Here is a 12,172-nt window from a genome sequence, read left to right on the forward strand (position 1 = left end):
AAAAAAAAAAAAAAAAAAAAAAAACCTAAAATTATCAAAGAGAAAAATAAAGACAAAAAAATTAAAAAGGAAGGAACGATCTCACAAAGGTATAAGCAAGAGTATTAGAAGAAACCAGATGATCCTCAACTCCCAATTTGCCGCGAATCAGACTAATAGCCCAAACTAAACAGCCTTTCAAACAGATCGTCAATTGCCGAACAAACCTAGGGTTTCAAATTGGAAACCCTAAACACATCAACCAGAGAATAAACGCGGAAGAATGGTAGATCAGAGCCTCATCTGCTCTGATACCATGTCAAGAACTCAAACGTAATCTTCTATAAATTTGATAAGTCGATACAAACCCAACAGACCAATCTTTATCAAACAACTGAAGAACAGAACCAAGAACAATTACAACTAACTGCGATTGAGATTATCAAACTGATACAAATAGCAGCCCATCCAAAAAAGCCCATTCATCCAAGCTCCAAGCCCAAACCAGCTTCCAACCACTCGGCCCAGCAACCAGCATATTTATTCTCAAACAAAAAATATAAGAAAATTGAACTAATGAAAAAGAAAATTAATAAAGGATGGATATAAAACTGATATAATATATATATATATATATATATATATATATATATATATATATATATATATATATATATATTAACACATTCCCTCACTCTTCATAACGTAAAACACTTAATTTAAAAAAAAGTAGAAGAAGAAATAAAAGAAAAAACACTCTTACACTCTTGCACTTTCTTCAAACACTCTTGCGCCTCCAGAACATATAACACTCAACGAAATCATCAATTATGATGCCACACAACAGAAACAAACTAGCCAAGAGCGGCAACAAGTACTTAATGAACGCCAATTTCGGCCAGTCTGAGAAATCCACCGGATAAAGAAATGCAAAAACCGAAACATTCATAAAAACCCACATTTTCAGTCTCACCAAATCTTTTGAATCGGATTATCGGCCTTATCCAACGCGTGGACGTAGCTTTCAAACAACACTATGAACGAGAGATACATCAGATTATAACTTGCCACCAAATAGACATCACCTGGTTTAGAAAACCACACCATTGTGTTGATGTGTTGAACATCATCATAATGTAAATCATTTTGATCAATTTGTGAGTTGGTAATGAACGATGGAAATGAGTGAGAGGTTGGTTTATATAGGGAGGGATATATGAGTGCGAAATGGTTATGAAGTTTCTTAATTGTATACTTTACGCGAACGTGACAAAAGGAGAGTACAGAAATTAGAAAATACATATATACATTACTTATCTACTTTTCACATACATTATTCTTTTACATTTAAATGAGATGAGAAGGTAAGCAAGGAAGAGTAAAGGAAACACCCATGAATTACATATATATTTTTCACATAATTTGCAAAACAAATGGCATGATGTGGGCAAATATATTTCTTTTAAATAATGAACTTACATAGACATGTTATTCAACGTATTTATTTTACATTAAGCTTAAACAGTTAAACCTATTAAAATCCGGTTGATAGTTTTTACTTTTGAATTGTTACGTCAAAAGTTTTGAGTTAAGGACAACAACTAATTATTGTTCAAGAAAGTAAATCGTTAAAATATAATTTTGAGTATATATTCTAATTGTTACGGCCATTATTAAAACATGCATTGATAATTTAACGATTTGAACTGATGTATAAAGAAGAATATTTATATTGAGACGAGTTCGTTGACGCTAAAGTTGTTAGTTCCTAAGATTATGACAAATGTTATACCTTGAAATTATGTTACAATCGAGAGATTACTAATGTTAAGACTTAAGATAATATTATAGAATGTGGGTTATAATAATAAAATAAAATAAAGCCTATAAGTGGAAAGCGAAAACACGTTTTGGAAATTTCTATGAAATTCTTGTAATTGAAGTTTCATCTGACAAAGCTTCACATGTTCAGATAACAAAGCTTTATATGTTAGGTGAGCATTTTAAAAAGTTTCACCCAATATTCACTTTCTCTCTTAATTAAATATATGAATTATAAATATATTTCTTTTATTTTTCTTACAACTAAATGAGATAAGGAAGTATAATTAACAATTATGAACATTATGTTTGAAATAAAATGTAATGTTTTTACGGTGTTATCAATTGATATAATACAAAACAAAATTCTATAAATTAAAATGTATTTAAGAATGAATGACTTTGGATGATATGGTTCAACATTTGAAGGATAAAATGAGGGCCAACTCAAGTGGTCTGAGACACCTTGGATTCATCAATGGGCGGGGGTTCGATCCTTGCAAAACACAAAATTGCACCTCTCCGGGGTTTTACCAAGAAACGCACACTAACCTTGATGCCAGGTGGACACGTTTCATATAACATACTAACCAGGGTTGGTTGGGGGGCTTCACTACTGTGGCGGGACGCACTCCTTATTCAACGGTCGTGGTTATAAAAAAATTGATAAATATTTCATGAATATGCTTTAGAAGTGTAATCTCGAAATAGTGTTAAAATGTCTCGAACCATAAATGTTATGTTTTTAAGGTGCTATCATTTATCAGTCGATAAAATGAAAAGAAAAGGGTAGTGAATTAAAGTGTGCTTAAATCATAATGATTATAATTAGTTAAAGTTTATGTGAAGTATTAGGAGTGAAAATATGCTAAAAATTAAATAAAATTTGAAAGGATAACACTCAGTGACAAATATGATTCGAACGTTTTAACTAGGGGTGGCAATTTTGACCTAAACATTTTCAAATGAGTCAATTTGAGTTGTTTTAAAAGTTAAATGAGTTGGTTTGGGTAAAAGGTTTTAAATAAATTGGTCAAAATGAGTCATTTGAAATTCCATCATTTTATTTTCGGGTCAAAATGGGTCTACAAGTTCAAAGAAAGGGGTCGATGTGGGTTAGTGTCCTAAGGAAATGTGACAGGTTTCGGATCGGAACGGGTTTTCGTACAAGACAGGTTTCGGCACGAAACGGGTTTCAGATCGGAACGGGTTCGGTTCAGGTTTCAAGTCAACACGAGTTTTCACCCGTGACGTGTTGGGTTTTGGTTTCTTTTGTTTCTTTCTGGTCGATTCCGGACTCGTTTTTGTTTGTTTTTTCAGTTTTGTTTTTGTTCGGTTTGAATTCTTTTATTTTCGTTTTGATTGATTTTTTCGATTTCTATTGATGTGGTCCAGTTTTGGCTTTTTGTTTCTTAGTTTCATTTTCGTCGATTCTTTCGGTTTCGGTTCGATTCTAGATTTTTTTTATGGAACGAGAACAACGTATGAAACATTTTAGTGTTTTTACTTTTTTTGTTTTTATATTTTGAGTTTTAATTTTTTTATTATTTTTTTTGAATATTTTTTTGAGAGTTTTTTATCTTAGTAGAAAATCCTTCAAAAAAATAATTAAAAAAATCATAACTTAAAATATAAGTAAAAAATGAAAAATCTAAAAAAACTAAAATGTTTCCGCCGTTATTCTTGTTCAAAAAAAAAAAAAAAAAAAAAAAAAAAACCGATTTGACCATAACCTATTTTGACCCAAACCAAAACAACCCTTTTTTAATTGACTCATTTTGACCCAAACTCATTTTGACTCATACTCGTTTTAACCCATGACTCATTTCAACCCATGACTCGTTCGACCCAACCCAACCCAACCCAACCCATTTGTCACCTCTAGTTTTAATATCCCGAGCTATAGAATAATATGATATATGCCACCGTTTCTTGTCCAAGTCTGCATACACGTGCTAATTATAATTTATTTTGTTATGCTTGTTTAATTAATGTGTGGCAAAAATAAAGGAAATAGTCCAAAGACATATACTCATGTCTTATAAAAAAAATTAATAAACAAAAGATTTTCAAAAGATTTCATGCAATTGAAGACTTTTTTATGATGTCTCTTATAAGAACAAAATTAATAAACGAAGGGTTTTCAAAAAACTTTCAAGCATTTGAATACTTATTGTTGTCTTTCAATAATAAACTCCATAAATTGCTTAACGGCATAACATATATTTATAAATTGTTTAACGGCATAACAGATATTTATAAATTGCTTAACGGCATAACAGACGTTTACAAATTGCTTAACGGCATAACAGATTTCCGCAACCAGAATGCGGAAATCTTTTATGCCGTTAAGCAAGTTATAAAAATCTGTTATGCCGTTAAGCAATTTATAAATGTTTGTTATGCCATAAAGCAGTTTATAAATGTTTGTAAACCATTTTTTTAAAAATGGATTTTATATTCAACATGTTTTGTTCATGAAATTCTTTATTTATGAAAGACATAAAATAGTCTTCATATGCATGAAAGTTATCTGACAACTCGTTTATAGATATTGTCTTTGTAAGAGACATGGATGAATTTTTTAATTGAAAAGTTCAACTCTTAACAATTCTTTGTTTATTAAGACATGTGTATATGTCTTTAGATTCATGAAAGACATGAAGTATTTATTTATTTTCTTTTGTTTATTAAGTTGCCAATGAGAAGTCATTTAGTTTCGATAAAGATTAATCGAGTTTTGTTTTGAGAAATCAAATTTTTGTAGAAATGCTTAAGGAGAGATTATAATAAATACCTTTTGAAGCAAATTAGCAGTTATGAAATAAACTATACCTTTTCTTCTTATCCAGCTAAGTGAACCTTTTAAGTTGAATTTTACAAGTGACCAACCCAACCAATCTGTTCCATACGGCCTCCCTCAACGGTACTCTTATGGCTCCAGGGCTCCAGGTTTTATAAAATTCTTAAAGATGAACTTGATGGATAATAAGAACTGATATATTTATTTCACAACTGTTCTTCCCGAGGAAAGAACTTCTTAGTACTTACATAATACTCTCCTTTAGCAAGGAGATTACTCACTAACACACATGATTACAAGAGAGAAAAGAAAGATAGAATGGATCGAGAATGAGATGCCTAAACTTAAGAATCAATCTCCTTTATATAGAGGAGAAGATTTATACAATGGACTAAAATGCCCTTCTAATTTCGTCATGCATGAAGTTTTTTAATCGACATACCCATGTGTTGGGTCCAGTTCCCTGGTGTCTTCATCCGAGTAATAGCTGTAAAGTTGAGAGCTATTATCTTCTTTTGTACTGTCTGAACAGTATTCGCAATTATGATTTTCATAAGTGCGCTGAAGCTCCTGACATAGTCTTTCTTTTGTGACTGGCCCTGCTTCTACTTTATTAAAGATGATTCTTTGCTCCATCTTTTCTAAAGCTTCTTTCTCGTGCTTTGGTAGTGGAAGACTACAAAAGCTGGTAATTACACAGTGGTGACTGTAATAGTTCACTTTATTAAAGCTTCCAGCTTTTAAATTTTGCAAGTTTTCAAGAATTTTTAGAAAACTCTTGACTCTTATTTCAACCCAGTTGCTTGGGTCTTCATATTTTTCTTCCATGACTTTAGATGGATTCACGGTTCTTGTTTTAGCAAGACCGATTTCCAGATGGTGGTAACTTTGGAAGGACTTTCCTTGGTGCCAATCTGGGAGTGTAGAGGTACACTTGATGAAGATGCTAGCATCTTTTGCTGCTGCAATCTTTTTTCGAAAGTTTTTGATAGCTTTCTTCATTCCTTCGGCCATTAAATTAATTTCTTGTAAATTAGAGGAAGGATAAATATACTTAACTAACCCAGCAGAGAATGCTAAGGAGATAAGTTATGGGCTTGCGCCTGGACAAAAGACAATTAAACTTTTAGTAGCCTTATCTTCTGTGTAAATGTGCTCGGATTCAAAGTCATTTTGACTTAAAGACCGTGCTTTAGACCATAATGATCTAAATTCATCAAGAGATACAATATCTTGGGATTCTTCTTCTTCTTTCTCTTCAGTAAATTTTAATTTTGAAGGAAATGGGGAAGCTTTTCTGAACTCAACGGTTTTTTCTTGTTTTCCTGGTTTTAAAGTTCAGGAAAAATTGTTACCTTCAAAGGTATTTCTCTTTTTCCAAGATTTGCTGAATAGCGAGTGGCTTCTTGTTGGGCTTGTGCTAACGTCCCAAATTTTTTGAATGGATAGCTGGTTCCATCCACGTAACTTTTGACTGTTGACCAGTCTTCGTATATCCCTCTATGCTCACCGTCAAAGATAACATAGAACCTTGTTTTTGGATTTTCTGGTCTCTGTGTGATTTGAGAGTAACTTGGTCTTAATGAGACCTCTTCAGTTTTTGGCAAACTGTCAGCCATCAACGGATTTGATTTGTCTTTACCAGAGCCGTTTGCTTCTGGACTAGATGAAGATCTTAGTTCTTCATTAACTTTTCTTTTGCTTTTTTCCAAAGCAACAGGAGTAAACGGACTTGTTTTTTCTTTACCCTTTGCCGTTTGAAAGGGAATAGATTCAGATTGTCTCCTTTCGGATTCCTGCTCTGAATTAGCAGTTGTTTCTAGACTTTCGTCATAGAGTGCTATTTTTTCTTGAATAGACTTTAATTCTATAAGAAGAATTTTTTCTTTGAGACGTAATGCCTTTAGCTCTTCCATGGGTTTTTTCTTTTTATGGAAAAGATTTGTATACTCCACTTGAGGAAGGTTTTAGCTCCTTAAATAGGAGAAAAAGGTGTGAATAGTATTCACGATTATTGAAAGTCTCGTGTCAGGCAATCAGCCAGCACGTTTTTGGTTCCCTTGAGATGCTCAATGTCGAAAGAATATCTAGCCACATTTACCATCTGACTAGACAGCCTTTGATATAATTGGAATTTGAATTTAAATAAACCAAATCATTTTTCTTTTGAAGATTTTTATAAAAATTGTCCGGGTCTTCATCTTCATCCCCCCGTTTAAAAGTTTTATTTTTATTCATCTCGAACTATTAGAGCTATTGATACTGTCTGAAGATGAATCATAAATTATTTCAATTGAATATACCTGCATATAGTCATCAAAAATATTTTCCGAATGATAATATCCTTCAATTTCTGCCTCAGAAATGAGCTTTACCTTTTCTGGGAACTTTTGTCTATTAGGACATTCGTTGGCATAATGCCCTTCTTCCGAGCATATCCAGCAACGGCATATCTTTTTTCCTTGGGGACAAACCTTAGGTTTTTCTTTTGAAAAGTATTTTCCAGGGACGAATTTTCTTTTCTTGGGTTTCCAAAACCTTCTTTTAGTTTTATATTTTCTTTTATATTTCTTTTTGAAATAATTGTTTTTCTCCTCATCACACCCGAAGGATAATTGAGGTGTATCAGTAATTCTATGGCAACAATTTTTGTTAAATCTTTTTAACTGTTTTTGCTTGTTGGAAAAGTCGCAGTAAACAACAATTTCTTCTTTAACGATTCTTGTAGCAAAACCTAGAGAGTGCTTTGTTAAATCGTTCTTTTCTTTATTCCGTCGTTCTTTGGCTTTTTCGCCAACAATAGGAATTTTCATTAGGTAAACTTCTATCCAAGAATGATATTCACCTGTGCTTAGCTTATATAAGTTTTGTTCAAAAAGACAAGTAAAGTCATCTAAAAGACATATATCACAAAGTTGTGATTGGGTTAATATCTGTCTTGCTTTTTCAAGCAATTTTTGGTTCTCATGATCTTTATTTGTAAGGAAATCGAGGCCTAAGAACATCATATACATGGCATTAATAATTTGATCAAAGAGATCATCCCCATGTAGATTTTCATTCAAAGTTGTTCCTTTAATAAAATCTTGGACTATTCCTGCGGACTTATGTTCTATTAATAACAATAAGGCCTTGGCATTGGAAAATTCTTCTGGATTAGACTGGATAATCAGACTAATTTCAGTGTTCCATTTGTCAATTGTTTCTTTTCTTTGATTAAAATCAAAGATACAATCAATTTTTATGGTACCAATTTCAGTTGAACTACCATTATTTTTATCTGAATTTGGAATCCCCTTATGGTAGGGCATAGAGAATTCATATTTTGTGTTCTCTTTCCTGTAGGATGGCTTGCGGTTACTACTACTAGCAGCGCTGGATTGATTCATCCTATGTTTTGGAATTTCTTCTTCTGAAGAATCTTCTTCTTCAGTTTCGGGTTCTTTTAAAGCAAAGATTTTTTCTTTAATTTCTGGAAAATATTTTTCTTTTAATTCTTTATTTTCAGAAAATTTCTTTTCGCACTCTTGATCGCTTAAGGTCATGAGTTGAACGAGTTCCTGTATTTGTTCGGCTGAATAGCTTTCCAGCTGTTCGTCAAAAATTTGTTCTAATCTTTGCGTGATAGAACTCATTTATTTACAAGACAAAATAGTTTTATTATTTTGAAGATTTTGTATTTCTTTTTCGAAATTTCGTTTTTGTTGCATCAAAAGATCCAGTTTTTTAAGCTTATCACATGGATGGATGCTTAAGTCATTTTGATGCTTATTTATTTTTTGAAAGATATTTTGAATATTTAAATAGTTCATTCTAATTTCTGGATTTATCTTTTGAATAGGATTTCTCATCTGACTTTTATTAGTCTTTTGAGGTAGATTCGAAAGGCCATTCAAGAGCGTTAGGACTTTTAGAACTTCCTAATGAAGGATCTCCAACATTAAAGTTGGGAAAAGAGTATTTTTGAAATCTCTTTTTCTCATCAGAAGTATTTTCTTTATGTTCTTCAGTCTTTAGTGTTTTTTCTTCTTTAATCTTATCAATTTTGTCTGAGACATCTTTGATAATTTTTGCCGCTATGGCTTCTAAGCCTTCATTGGTAGTTAATTCTTCTACCTTTTTGATCAATTCTTTTATCGATTCTTCGATTTTTATAAGACTCGTGCTATAGAAATTATTGCTTTTCTAGCCTTGAGGTTGTCAATTCTTTTTCTAATAGCAAGAATTTCTTCTTTTAAAGCTTTTATTTTTAGAGTTTTTGTTTTATGACTTGTCATAATATTTACTCTAACTTGTTTTATTTTTATAAGAAAAATTTGTATTGAAGCTTCTTCTTGAATAATTTCTTCATTTAGAAGCTCTAAATTTTTAAGGATTGGCTGTGATGAAATCATTTTCCAGCTATTTCCTTAAGAATTTCACCATATGTGTCAACCTTTTTAGACATAGATCTTATTAATTGTGATTCAGTAAAACTGGGTTCTCCTATTCTCAAAGGGTTTCCAATGAAACTGTGTCTAGGTCGGGACACTAGAGGTTGTTTATTACGAGCAATATTAATTGCCCAATCTTCTTGTAACTGTGAAGGTTCAGAAAATTTACTTCCTTCGACAGTTCCTATTTCTGAGAATATATCTTCGATTTTTATATTCTCTTTCTCTTTATACTCAATTGAATGAGTACTATTTGATAAAGCATACGAGATTAAATAATTAATCGTAAATACTTTATTACCCGATTCCATAAGGTCGGTTCTTTCACATTGATGTATGAAACTTAATGTTTTATCGAAATCTTTTGAATCCCGATGTAAGTCAAATTTAGGATATATAGTAAACATAAATTTTCCATATGCTAAATTTCCTTGTACTGCTCCTAAAAGAGCATCTTGTCTGTTAACAATTCTATTGTCAACTAGAGCCATTTTTATAGGAAAATTAATTCCATCTCTAAATTGTGCTATTAGAAGAATTTTTACTGCTCCTATATGCACCATATTCATGGTTCTTCTTAACTCAGGTTTCATAGTCAAAAGTCTTTTTGCTATTTCTCCTTTAGTTAGAAGAGGTAGATATACTTCTCCTGAAGAATCTTTTATATCTACTGAAAGTTCTTCAGTATTGAAGCAGTAGAAACTCCTTATTGAGGATCATTCCGCCCATCAGATAACCAGCCAATTCCATCGCGGAGTCGGCGGTTTGTGGTAAGGTTGACCTCACCATGTCACGGATTTCCCGCGGCAATCCCCATATGTAACTTGTGACTTTTTTGGACTTGGGGTTAACCAGCTAGGGAACTAAACGACAGTATTCATGGAATTTGGTATTGTATTCGCGAAGATTTGTTCCTATGACTTTGTGGTTCAGGAATTTGGTTTGAATCTGATCGGTCTCGTGCATCGGACAAAACTTCGCCATCAATATTTCCTTGAATTCATCCCACGAAAGATCATACATCACTTGCCATCCTCTACTCATAATCAACGCGTTCCACCATTCGAACACTTCTCCTTTAAACATCTGAGTTGAATATTGAATCTTTTCTTGATCAGAACATTTGCCTATAATGACTATTGATTCCATCTCTTCTAGCCACCTCACGGTTGAAATGGCTCCTTGTCACCCTGAAACTCTTTGGGTCCAAAATACTTGAAATCCTTAAACGAACAACCACTTATTTTTAGCTTCTTAAACTCTTGCCTAACTCCACCATCAGTGTTGGACTCATAAACACTTTCTTCTACACGAGACGGTTTCGGACGAGATTTTACAGATTTTCGGGAAATATCAACGGAATGAGAATGTTTAGAGTGTTTCGATTGGGACCTAGCCATAGACTCTTCTCTAACCGCATCTTTTATCATTCTTTGTATTTGACTCATATATTTTTAGGGAATTGGGTCATCTTGTTTATTCTCGGGGTCTTTCCCCTTTCCTTTTCTTATTTCTTCTTTTCGTGCATTCTCATTGTTATTACTTTGTTCAGACATTATTCTTTTTCTTTTCAATATGTCTTTTATATCTGAAATTTAACAAATTTCTTTTCTTAACATAATATTTATTTCATAAAGATATATATATATATATTTATTTTACATCATTTACACACACATATATATATCGTTTGATTGATATATATATATATATATATATATATATATATATATATATTGATAACCTATCTTTATTTAAGAACGTTTCAACGTTCTTTATTACACATTATTTCACATAACACATAGGATTACATTAACACACACAATTTCCTTATCACAACCTTCACTAACATCTCTTCAATCTCTCATGAACTTTCTCACCACCTTGGTTAACTTGTTGCATTTCCGAAGAAGCGTCTCTCCTATCTTCTTCTTTTTCTTCCTGTCAATAGCTGTCGTTTTCCTCATATCATCCGTTTCATGTAAAGCACGATCCAGGTGTTCCTCCTGTGACTGCGAGATTTCGTTGGGGTATCCATATCTCGGAGGTGGGTTGCGGTAACCCATCGTCACCATGTCATAATGATTTCTTGGTTCTGGATACGGGGAGGCGGTCACGTCGGATGAGTAGTGGAAGAAAGCCTCTGCAACTTTGTTTTGTTTCCGAATTTCATCGGCTTGCTCTTCTTTCGTTGGGATCGTGCCTTGAAAAGGTGGAAAACTTGATGAAGCTTGATTCTTGAGTTTCTCAAGGTATTGCACATAGGGGTCAACAGAACCATAGCTTGGGTTTTGGGAAGTGAGTGATTCCTCCATCGGTGTTGACATCTCATTGGGATTATCCGGGTATTCTTCCTCCGGTTCTTCCTCAGATTCTTCCTCGGGATCTTCTTCTTCTTCCTCAGGTTCCTTTTCAGGTTCCTCTTCTTCCATGAGTTGTGTAGTCTCTTTCACAATCGGGGGCATTCAGAAACTTTCATAGGGCATCATCACTCTTTCATAATCTTTTACTTTATTACCACTCGAGACTATGCCTGCCTTGGCCCATCGTGGATTAGGAATAACAAAGTTAAAACAACACATTTATAAAATCGAGTCTCTACACTAAATAGCTCAGCAAACACCGCAGCGTTCGACTTAGTTAAGTACCTGTATGTATATACATGGTCGTGCTCCACGCAGGAAAGCGTCCTACGACCAGGTGTGGTGCGATGTGCCCACCGCGTACTACCACATATGTAAGGATCCAGAAAAACGTATACTACAGCCTGGGGCTAGGCTTATACTCTTATTTATAACGGTTTTAGGAACACATAGTCCATTGTAAATCATTTTCATATAACACATTTGACTCGTAAGAAAACATGTTTGTAAAGTTTGGGGGCGTATTCACCTTTCACTTTGGGATCGGCTTCAAACACCGTCCGAGGGCCTTTCCCTTGCTATCTCGCACCTATAGTACGAGTATAACCATTTGTTAGTCGGATATACAATCCGGCTTAAGACCTTTAGTCTTATTTTATAATCTAGGGCCTTTCCTTGCTATCTCGCACCTATAGTACGAGTATAACCATTTGTTAGTCGGATATACAATCCGGCTTAAGACCTTTAGTCTTATTTTATAATCTTTACCTCGA

General features: G+C 33.3%; 1 protein-coding gene across 1 annotated transcript; it reads right to left on the reverse strand.

Moving 5' to 3' along the window:
* Positions 1–8,993: 8,993 nt before the first annotated feature.
* Positions 8,994–9,527, reverse strand: LOC143578985 (uncharacterized). The gene has a single exon (XM_077062409.1). It carries the CDS (start codon positions 9,525–9,527, stop codon positions 8,994–8,996), a length of 534 nt encoding a protein of 177 aa, XP_076918524.1.
* Positions 9,528–12,172: the final 2,645 nt, after the last annotated feature.

The sequence above is a fragment of the Bidens hawaiensis genome, unplaced genomic scaffold (genome assembly GCF_021521415.1).
Source record: "Bidens hawaiensis isolate Kalapana, Puna unplaced genomic scaffold, B.hawaiensis_p1.1 tig00029489_1, whole genome shotgun sequence".
In the NCBI taxonomy this organism is placed as follows: domain Eukaryota; kingdom Viridiplantae; phylum Streptophyta; class Magnoliopsida; order Asterales; family Asteraceae; genus Bidens; species Bidens hawaiensis.